Source organism: Typopeltis vanoorti, chromosome 14 (assembly GCF_054136105.1).
Source record: "Typopeltis vanoorti isolate ZY-2024b chromosome 14, IOZ_Tvanoo_1.0, whole genome shotgun sequence".
Lineage (NCBI taxonomy): Eukaryota > Metazoa > Arthropoda > Arachnida > Uropygi > Thelyphonidae > Typopeltis > Typopeltis vanoorti.
The window spans coordinates 8,353,589-8,364,522 of NC_143562.1; the positions used below are offsets into that span (position 1 = coordinate 8,353,589).

At 35.3% G+C, this 10,934-nt stretch overlaps 1 protein-coding gene across 3 annotated transcripts; it reads left to right on the plus strand.

Moving 5' to 3' along the window:
- The first annotated feature begins 444 nt into the window (after positions 1 to 444).
- Positions 445 to 9,613, plus strand: LOC150099166 (uncharacterized). 3 transcript variants are annotated; one of them, XM_090403725.1, is made up of 2 exons: positions 445 to 593; positions 7,651 to 9,613. In XM_090403725.1, exon 2 carries the CDS (start codon positions 7,849 to 7,851, stop codon positions 8,998 to 9,000), a length of 1,152 nt encoding a protein of 383 aa, XP_090259851.1. In that variant the 5' UTR covers positions 445 to 593; positions 7,651 to 7,848; the 3' UTR covers positions 9,001 to 9,613. The 3 variants fall into 3 exon arrangements, with proteins under 3 accessions (XP_090259851.1, XP_090259853.1, XP_090259852.1); XM_090403727.1 differs by lacking the exon at positions 445 to 593 and adding an exon at positions 825 to 875; XM_090403726.1 differs by lacking the exon at positions 445 to 593 and adding an exon at positions 952 to 1,955.
- Positions 9,614 to 10,934: the final 1,321 nt, after the last annotated feature.

The following is a 10,934-nucleotide window of genomic DNA, read 5'->3' on the forward strand; positions in this document are numbered from 1 at the left end:
ATGAAGTTATGGCAAAAGCGAAAGGTAATGGAGAATTTGTCGAGTTTCCATCTCTTCATGAAATTCAAATGAACAAATTGACGATGATGTGAAAATTACTATCATGCAGCATTTACAAAGCTTACAAATGAATCTAGAAAAGTATTTCCCTGAATTGGACATTAATATTGAGTGGATAAGATACCCTTTCAATATCAACAAATCTATGCCAAACGGTCTATCGTCAATAGAAGAAGAACAACTTTTAGAACTAGCTTCTGATAGTTTCCTAAAAAATAAATACAACGAGAATACGTTATCATCATTTTGGCTACAAATACAGAATGAATTTCCTGAATTAACAGATGAAGCTCTAAGGTTCATTTTTCTGTTTCCAAGTTCATATCTGTGCGAAGTTGGATTTTCGGCCCTTGTAGATATTAAGACGAAGAAGAGGAATCGCATTATAGATGTCGAACCGCATCTGAGATTGCAATTAACAACTATAGAGCCAAATATTGCTGAAATTTTTATCTCACCATAAGCAATTTCACTCTTCTCATTGATGATAAATTATTTCAAAAAAAAAAAAAAAATCAGCTAACGCCTTTCAAGTAAGTAAAAATTTATAGTATCTTTATAAAGTTTGTTCTATTAAAAATAAATGAAATTTTTTGTTTACATATAAATCTAAATTCTAATAAAAGAGACATTTACAACGAAATATATTTTATTTATTTATTGTTATTTTGATAAGGGGGTACTTGGTAATAATGAAAATTTAAAAATGGGTACGCGGGTGTTTGAAGTTTGAGATACACTGCTTTACATGATCGCATTTTTGCGATGGACAAGTTACAAGCTTCTTAAATCTTGAACTTTGGCATTTACCGTGTGTGTGTATCCTTTTCTTTTCACAATAATTCTCCTAATAAATATATAATCGTACGTCACTTATAACTAAAATTTGTCTTCTACGTAAAGATAAGTGCAGTGACAGCTCATCCCTGTGATAACGAGAAGGATACTTCTGTATACTAGTATGTATATCGATGCCGATGACATCAGTGGCCAACCCAGAGGGGTTTGTCCCCCCAAAGAAAAGGAAAAAAAAAACACTAAAAAATTTTTCAAAAATCTTTTCCTAATTAAAATTCTTTTTTTTTTTATTATTTATGTTGTGTCGTGTCTTCTATTACTATAATACTTAGGAATTACGATCATTGCATATGCTCAGTTATAGGTCGTATGCGAGCAGTGTGTACTGTATTCTCGAATCGTTTACTCAACTTTCTCCCCACCCCCCCACCAAGATAAAATCCTGATTGCGCTATTGGATGACATCATAGTCAAGTATTATAGTATTTACATTATTGTCACAATGCGTTTTAGGGTCAGTTTCTTTACGAATATTTAAAGAAGTGGTATAGCTATCAGTTGTATTTTGCTTTGTACGAGATGTTGCCTAAATATTCGGGAACTGACTGGTAGCCAAGAGCACAAACATCTGGTAGCAAGACTGTGATTAGTTTTAGTATCGCTATTATAGTTCCGAGTTCTTTCCAGTAAATGAGATTTAATTGCTTGATTGTTTATTGTAGTCTTCGATTTTTAAAATGAATGATGTGGGAAAACCTTGCATCCAGTCTTGTTTTAACTGCACAGAACTGCTAAAGACACTTTTGAAATATCGTGAACAGCCATCAAGAGGAAAAATTCCTAGTCACCTAAGAATGCCCAACAGGCTCAGTTAAATGTAACAATATGTAAATTGCTTTCATTAATTGACTGTGAAGTCGTCGTTCATTGTGAATTCACTCCTACAGGCCAAACTATCAGCCAGCTGTTTTATTAGTTATCCTTGGATGTTTATTGAAAGCAGACAGAAAAACATATGCAATCTTGACAGTGCCCTGACATATACATTGTCTTGTCAACATTTTTTTTGGCTGTATGGCATCTTCAAAGTGTTTTAAGTATGCTATACTGTTGGGATGGGAGGTTGTGCTTACATAGATATGCAGAAATCAAGAAGATATAAAGATATAACGTGCAGAGATAAAGAAATTATTATTCCTCTTTGTTGATATATCCACATCTGGATTACTGTGCTCAGGTCTGGTCGCCTGGATTCCTTGAAGACGAGGAAGTGGTACATAAGATTAGAGGTGAACAACCAAGTTAGTGTGGGCATTCCATATGGTCGCACATTCCAATTCAGATTTGGTTGATAGGAGGAGAAGAGGGGGATGCGATAGAAATATTTAAGTTACTAAAATGGTTTTATATGATTGATGCAGGGGAAATATTTCAGTAGTTGGCTAGTGGTGGAAGAACAAGAGGTCATCCATGGAAATTAAGCAGAGTGTTGTTAACAAAGGTGTGAGAACTAGATTTTTTGCTTGGAGTGGTGAATGAATGGAATGCATTACATGACTCATTTGTGAGTGCTTCATCTGTCAATGAGTTCAAGAAGAGGTATGGTAGATATTGTATGGATAGTTTGGTTCTCCTGCGATGAGTTTACTGACTCCATGGAGATTCCTGTATAATAATTATAATAATACCTTCTCCTGATTGGCCAAGTGGTTAGCATGTCTCTCTCCACTTAAGAGGCTGCCGGTTTGAATCCCACATAGGCATGGATGTTTGTGATTGTCCTCTCCCAATATGGACTGGGTCACCATGGGAGTAGTAGGCCCAAAACCTCCCGAAATGGGAGAGGCCTTCACCCTGCAGTGGGTAGAAAAATAGGCTGTTAGTTTATTTTATTTTATTTTAATACCTTCCCTATATGTGGGATGTATTAAATATAAAATAATAATGAGCCATTAGATAATCTTGTCACTAATGTGTCTCTCGAAAGGGCAGACAATTGTTACTATCTGATTTTAAGAGGAATCTGTAGTAGTAAATTAAATAATAAAGAAACACGCAAAAACCACAGTAATATCTTTAATTAGTAAAAGGACAAGTATTTCGTACTAAAATTAATAGTACATCTTAAGTGTCTGTTACAGTAATTGGAATGGGATACAAGCAAAACTTTCGGTGGATCACCTATTAAAATACAATTGTTACTGCATGCTAGGAAATAATAGAAAATAACAAATTTAATCTATTAAGATAAACGATTTTTTACATGTAAAAAACCATTTACATGTAAAAACTTGGCACCTCTATGGACTCCTAAGACTCATCATGGAAGACCCAAACTATCAACACAATATCTATCATATCTGTTCTTGAAACCATTAACAGACAAAACACTCGCAGCTGACTCAGGCAACAAATTCCATTCATTCTCCAAGTGAAAAATCTGGTCCACATGCTGTTGCTAACCACACTCTTGCCTAACTTTCAGGAAAGATCCCTTGTTCTTCCATCTGTAGCCAGTTGCTGAAACACTTTCCCTACATCAATCCTATAAAATCCTTTAAGTTACTTAAATGTTTCTGTCATAGCTAGCGAAGTTGGTCAATTGGTAGAGCCTCTGCTATTAATTGCTCTCAAAAACTTAATCAAGTTTGAGCGCGGTTAGTAGTTGGAAGGGGATCAATCGTTCGATAGTGTTGGCACACTCTCCCTCAATGAGTCTTTGGACTCCCTGGAGGTGTCACATAATAATAATATCCCCTCTTTTTCACCTATCAACCAACTTCTGCAGTCCACACATCCTCGATCTATTCTCATAGGGAACGTGGAACGTTCCCTATGAGAATAGATCTCGTTCACTTACAATCTTGGTCACTTGTCTCTGGAACCTCTCCACCACTTCCTCATCTCCAGGAAACCTGGGTTTTCTGGCTACATATTGAAAGAACATCATTTCATTCTTGTGAATGTCACATTCACAAGAATGAAATACCTTTATGAACTGCTCATTAAATATATCATCAATGTCATCTCTTGTCATTCTTTTTTTCTGGCTACATATTGAAAGAACTCCCTAGGATTTTTTTTTTTTTAAACTTCATTAGCAAACTGCCTCATATTGCTTTTGCCACCCTTCCCAAACAAGTCATCCTCCTTGCCTGTTCTTTGTAATCCTCATGAAATTGATTATTACCACTCTGGGTCACCAGACCCAAACACAATAATCCAGATGTGGTTGTATCAAGGCTTTATGATAGCTCCCTTATCTCTGCTTGTTAGTGTGTTCTTCAATAACCAAGTTCAGTAACCTCTGAACTATCCTGATTACTTTGGTAATATGCTGTCTAAACTGCAACTATCTGCTACCCCCCCCCCAAATCCCCAGCTTTATCAATTTCCTGAAGTGCAGTTCCCTTGATGTGGCATGCAGCTTGTAATCTTTGTATACCAAAATGCATAACTTTATATTTTTCCACATTAAATCGACATCCATAATGTTTTGCCCATAATTTCGAGCCTGTTTAAATCATCTTGCAAACTCTCTATATCACCTTGATTAACAATTATCCTATGCAACTTTGCATCATCAGTAAACAACTGAATATCTCCTGCCAAATTATTTCCTATATCATTTATGCACAAATTAAACTGCAGTGGTCCAAGCACAGAGCCCTGCGGCATGCCACTAGTCACCTGCGTTTTCTGGATTCTCCTCCATATACTATTTCTTGATATCTGTCCAGGGATCACCCATTTATTCATATCACCAGTTTTATATCCATCTCCATTGGTTGTAGTTTGTGTAACAGAGTTTCATGTAGTTATGAAACACCTTTATGAAATTCAGCAGTATCATCATGTAACCATTCCCTTTATCCAATGCAGCTGTCAATGGATTATAAAAAGTTAGTAGATAATTAAGGCATGACACAAAGCTGGGCTGCTTCACACACACACATTCCTCCAAAATACACAGTGATATCATCCAGTCCCACAGCCTTATTAACATCAGGCTTGCTTAATTCCCCATATACCTCTTGCTCCATTACAGTCAGTCTCTCCACCTTATCATCCACTGCTCTCAAATTCTCTATGATGTCACATTCACAAGAATGAAATACCTTTATGAACTGCTCATTAAATATATCATCAATGTCATCTCTTGTCATTCTTTTTTTCTGGCTACATATCGAAAGAACATCATTTCATTCTTGTGAATGTCACATTCACAAGAATGAAATACCTTTATGAACTGCTCATTAAATATATCATCAATGTCATCTCTTGTCATTCTTTTTTTCTGGCTACATATTGAAAGAACTCCCTAGGATTTTTTTTTTTTAACTTCATTAGCAAACTGCCTCATATTGCTTTTGCCACCCTTCCCAAACAAGTCATCCTCCTTGCCTGTTCTTTGTAATCCTCATGAAATTGATTATTACCACTCATTTTATGTTGCCTTCATAATGTCTTTTTCCTCTGACATTTAGACATTGCTTCTTCTTGAAAATCACCCAGTCTCCTTTCCACCCAACTCCTTATTCCATGCTACACGTGCAACGAGCTCACAATCACTAGCCTTGTAGTTCCACGTACCCTTTCCTCACAGAAGTCCTCACTGCTGGCATCCACCCAAGTAATCACTTCATGGTCACTCTATAATAATTCCTCTGATAAAATGATCAAATCCAAGACCTTCAATCCTTGTATGCCTTCTGTTACATATTGCCTGATGTTGTTGTCCCTCTAAAACTCATTTTCTTTCCTTCCAGTTGCTATCTCATCATCCCAGTCTATATTTGTCACATGATCACCCTTGTCTTATGCTTTGCTAATTCGATTATACATTTTATGGTCACAATCCATATTACCGAATCTATAACAACATCCGACCGAGTATTTCATTCTATTCATCTGTATCTCACACCATACTTTCCCCAAACCAGTCACTATTTCCCTCTTGCATCTCTACCTTGTATGGACATAACTCCTTTCTATCATCAATAATACTCCACCTCCCTTTTTGCCCCTTCTGTTGAGAGGTGGATCAAGTGGGTGTCAGACCTGGCAGCCACCAGGGGCCCATAACTATGTGAAAAAATTAAAAGAGATCTATAAGAACAATACACTGTAGATATTATGCATTTTGATGATGAATTGGAACAGTTTCTACTATTTTTAAATGAAGATAAAGACAAATTCATTACTGCCACACAAGTATACTAGGCTCCAAGAGAAATGTCTTCAACTTTTCTACATTTGGACGTCAAATTTCGTCGAAATGTAGAAATTTTTGTGGCCCCCATAAATTTTACTGCCAGGGGCTCCCCCTGCCAGCTTTACATACATCATACTTTTCCACTTTTCCATCTCTATTCTTGTCAGGGATGTCATCTTCGTTCAACCATGTCTCATTTATTCCAACAAATGATGTATACCTGGATGTAACAGTTCATTGCATGGATGACTTATTAGATGTGACTTTTCCATACTTTTCTTGAGCCATTTCTTTTTCTCCTTATTCATCTTCTTCAAATCCAGCTGTTTCCCCTATCTCCCAGGTTGTCCCCTTTTTTGTCTACACACATTTACATCCTCTTGAAGCATCAGTCTTTCTCATGCTGTGTTCTCCTGTCCACCCTGAGGCACCCTGTTTCCTTGTTTGTCTTGCACTTATTCTCTCATTCTCTAAGATCTCTGTTATGTCACCTCTTTTCCACTGAAATTTACACTATCGGCTAAACTCTACAATTTGCATTCCATCAGTTTCTCCCCATAACCAGCATTCCAGATTCCTGATATTGCCTTTACTCATATATGGTCTCCCCCCCTCACCAGATCCACATTACAATGGAAACAAATTTGAATACAGTAATCCATGTGTAATTTTACCAATATTGAAGTGGGTGTTGTGCCACTGTATAAAGTTACGTGCCCACTTCATTATACTTGTCAGTGTACTTCTTATCATAGTAGTAGTAACAAATAGGGATAAAGAGATTAGGATTTCAGATCAGAGCATACTGCAAATGTTGCAGGACTACACAGCCTACTGTTGATCTCAAATCTCATCCATCTTCTGAAGCACTGCACAACCAATACAGTACACAGTCATATACCTCTCTATTACAAAAAGTGCAGTATCTAAGTATTGGTATTATTTCCAAGCCTCTGTGGATTCAGAAGGCTCATGACTGTCATACCTTATCTTGAAAACTTTCAGCACTGGAGGATTCATCGCTCACTCCAGAAATGCATCCCACTCGTTTAGCATGTGCTGTGCAAAAAATCTCCTTTTCACTTCCTTACCCATATGACATTTGTGCAATTTGTAGGGAACTTCTCTTACTCTCTCATCACCTGTACCCTATGAAATAATTTCCCTGTATCTATCTGATAGACTCCTTTCACCAACGTTTGTCTCGGTCACATCACCTCTCTCTCTCTCTCTTCCTATCTTCTGTTCTGTATTATATTTATTCTAGGTTACTTACTCAAAATCATATTTTTCATGCTTTTTAAATGTAAGAAGTAACATTAACCAAATTTCTTCAATGATTATACAGATTAATTTTTCTTTTCTTTTTTTTTTTTATCTCAATAATGAACTTGTTATCTAGTTTGATTATATCTCATATTAAGGTTTTGAAGAACTTCTCTGTAATATTTACTTTTATTTTTTTATTTTATTTATTTTTTTGAAATTGATGTATGCTATTATTGTTATTGCAATGATTTTGTTTCATTAATTGTTTGAAATATAAATAATAGTTTTATTTTATTTTATTTTTATAGCATGCCACAATTTACAGATGGAGGCAACATTAATTTTACCCAGCTGTAATTTAATAAACCATGAACTCTCTACAATGTTTTGGAAATATGATGAAGTAATATGGGTAAATTATAGTAAAAAAATTATTTACAAATTCAGTTTCTCACTGTAAGTTTATAAGTGAATATAAAACACATCCATATTGTCACACAACAGTTATGTGTAATACATCTAGCAATTCACTAAAGGATTGGAGAACTCAGAAAGAACCAACATTAGTTTCCACGGTTCAGAAGACAGTCATTTGCGAAACTTGTGGGAAATCATTTTCTCAAGTTTCATATTTGAATAGACACATGAAAGTTCACTCTGATAAGAGATCTCCTACTTGCAAAATCTGTGGTAAATCATTTTCCCGGACTTCAGATCTTAGCGTGCATACTAGAATTCACACTAACGAGAAACCTTTTATTTGTGAAACTTGTGGAAAAGCATTTTCACAAATGTCAATTCTTAATAAGCATAAAATTGTTCACACTTGCGAGAAGCCATTTATTTGTGAAAACTGTGGAAAATCATTTAAACGAGTTCGGGCTCTTAATATGCATCGAAGTACTCACATTGAAGAGAAGCCTTTCATCTGTGAAACCTGTGGTAAATCATTTCCATCACCATCTAAGCTCAAAGAACATATGCGAGTGCATAAGAAATCTTCTGTATGTGAAATTTGTGGAAGAGCATTTTCACGAGCTTCTAATTTACACATGCACAAAAGAATTCATGCTAATAAGAAACTTATCAAGCAATCGTGCAAAGCTTGCGGAAATTCATTTTCACAAATTGTTCATTTTCGATATCACACCGCAAGACTTCACACTAACGAGAAACCTCTTATTTGTGAAACCTGTGGAAAATCATTGAATCTAGCTTCGTTACCCAAAAGAGACACTAATGTGAAATGTTTTATCTGTGAGACCTGTGGAAAACAATTTTCAATCTCTGCACATCTTAAGGAACATGTCAGACTTCACACCAATGAGAAGCCATTTGTCTGTAAAACTTGTGGCAGATCATTTACACAATCTGCACATCTTAAAGTACACACAAGACTTCATAACAATGATAAACCTTATTTGTGTGAAACATGTGGCAAGTCTTTTACGCAATCTGCACATCTTAAGTTACATATAACAAATCACACCAATAAAAAACCTTTTTTGTGTGAAACTTGTGGCAGATCATTTACACAAGGTCAAGATTTAAAAAAACATACAAGGGTTCACACTGGTGAGAGACCTTTTACTTGTGAGATTTGTGGTAAATCATTTTCTCAAGTTTCAAATTATAAAACACACAAGTGTATTCACTAATACGTGACTTTTATCTGTACAACTTATAAAAGTTTTTCACATTGGCCTTCTTAGAACACTTAAGCTTTTTGTAGCACTATTCAAGTAATTATCTAATACACTTCCATTAAGATATGGAACTTTTGATATTATCATAAGAATATGACAATCCTGGCAAGACAACAAATTTTTTAAATAGAAAGCACACATGCATAGAAAAACTAATATTTTATGTAGCACTTGTCTTGTTTGGGTTTAACTTGTTCTGAAATGCATTCAGTTACAATTTTACTCTGCTAACAAAATGCTGTGATGAAAACTGATTTTTTAATAGGTAAATAAACAAACAGAAAAAGATATAGTTGGCTTTCAGGGACAAAGTGAATAGTTTTCTACAATGTTTACTATTGAATTTCTTCTAAAATAGCACAAATGCTATGGAAGTTTAGGCTAGGACTGTAAAGTATAGTTTGCTGTAGTGAGAGCACCTGTGTTTAAAGTCATCAGCTCTAATATCTGAAAATATTTTTTAATCAAAATGTATATGAAATCTTTTTTTGCTTTTGTAAATCTTAAATTTAGACCATTAGTTACAAGAAATAATATTGTTTATTTAGCTCAATAAAAGAGTTTTATTAGAGCTTTTTAGGAGATCCATCTCTCGTTCTTTTTTATCTCTCTCTCTCTCTCTCTCTCTTTTTAATATGTAAGTATATGAGGTATATGAACCCTTAAATGAGTTGCTGGTTATTAATAACATAAAATTGATTTAACTTACTTATATATTTTTATTAGTACAAAATTTTCACCCTAGTATCCAGAACATTATTATTATTATTTGACACTTCTAGGAAGTCCAAGACTCATCGAGGGAGGACAACTGCTCTACAACTAGCTGTCTCTGCCATCAGCCTCATTCACCCATCATCCACCAACTCCAACCGCATCATCTACACCAACACCATCTACTGTCCACCACCACAACTACTATTTTTAGTTAATTTCGGAATTTGCGAAGAACTGTTTCCCATAAGAGAGATAATTTAAGTCCATCATTTATATTTAGATTTAGTCAGTGTAGCAAGGTTTCACAACTCTCTTTGCATAAACATTACAAGAGATTATCACTTTTATGAAGAATCTTAATTTTCTTCCAAAATCTCAGTGTCTTGTGGTAATAAGGTGCTCTGCAAGTCCTAATTGCTCTGGTTCATGGAACTTAATATAGTCTAAATGTTTGTGTTGACTGACAGCTACAGATCTACCTTTGGTCAAAATAATCCACACTGGCAAGGAATTTGATACACTCCAGGATGGGCTTAAATCAGAAGTTATCTTTAGCTGAACCTAGAAAAGTAGATATCTTATTGATAGAATGGAAGGACACTTGTAGGCCAACAGATGTAAATAGTTTGGCTATACTTTTTGAGATGCTTTTAACATAGGAAATGGTGACATGACAGACCACCTCTGTGTCACTATTACAATGAGAGGTAGATGATAAAGAAACTATAAGTATTAATTATCTTGTTGACATATGATTCATTAAAGGCCATTAGGAAGGAAGGTGGACTTGATGTGATTTATTTCTTGGGAGAGCAGCAATTCACTGGAGCAAAGAGAGTGGTTTAATGTACTCAAGTCTTAATGGTGCCAGATTTTTGATGATTATTATGGTGTAAAGGAGGACGAATGTCAAATCCAGTATGTTATTTCTTTCTGAAAAGTGAGGGCCATGGATGTTTGTGATTGCTCTAATAACTGCTTGCCATATGTACTGCTGTAACCTGTGTCCTGGTGCAGTATGATCTTTGATGTCTTTGCACCATAAAAATCAAAAATAACTGAGAAGTGAATGCTACCATCTGGTCGACGAAGTAATAAGATCTAAAAAGCAGTCTAATTGCCCTCTTCTAACTCAAGAGTTAGTGTTGACTTATTGATGAACTCTTGTA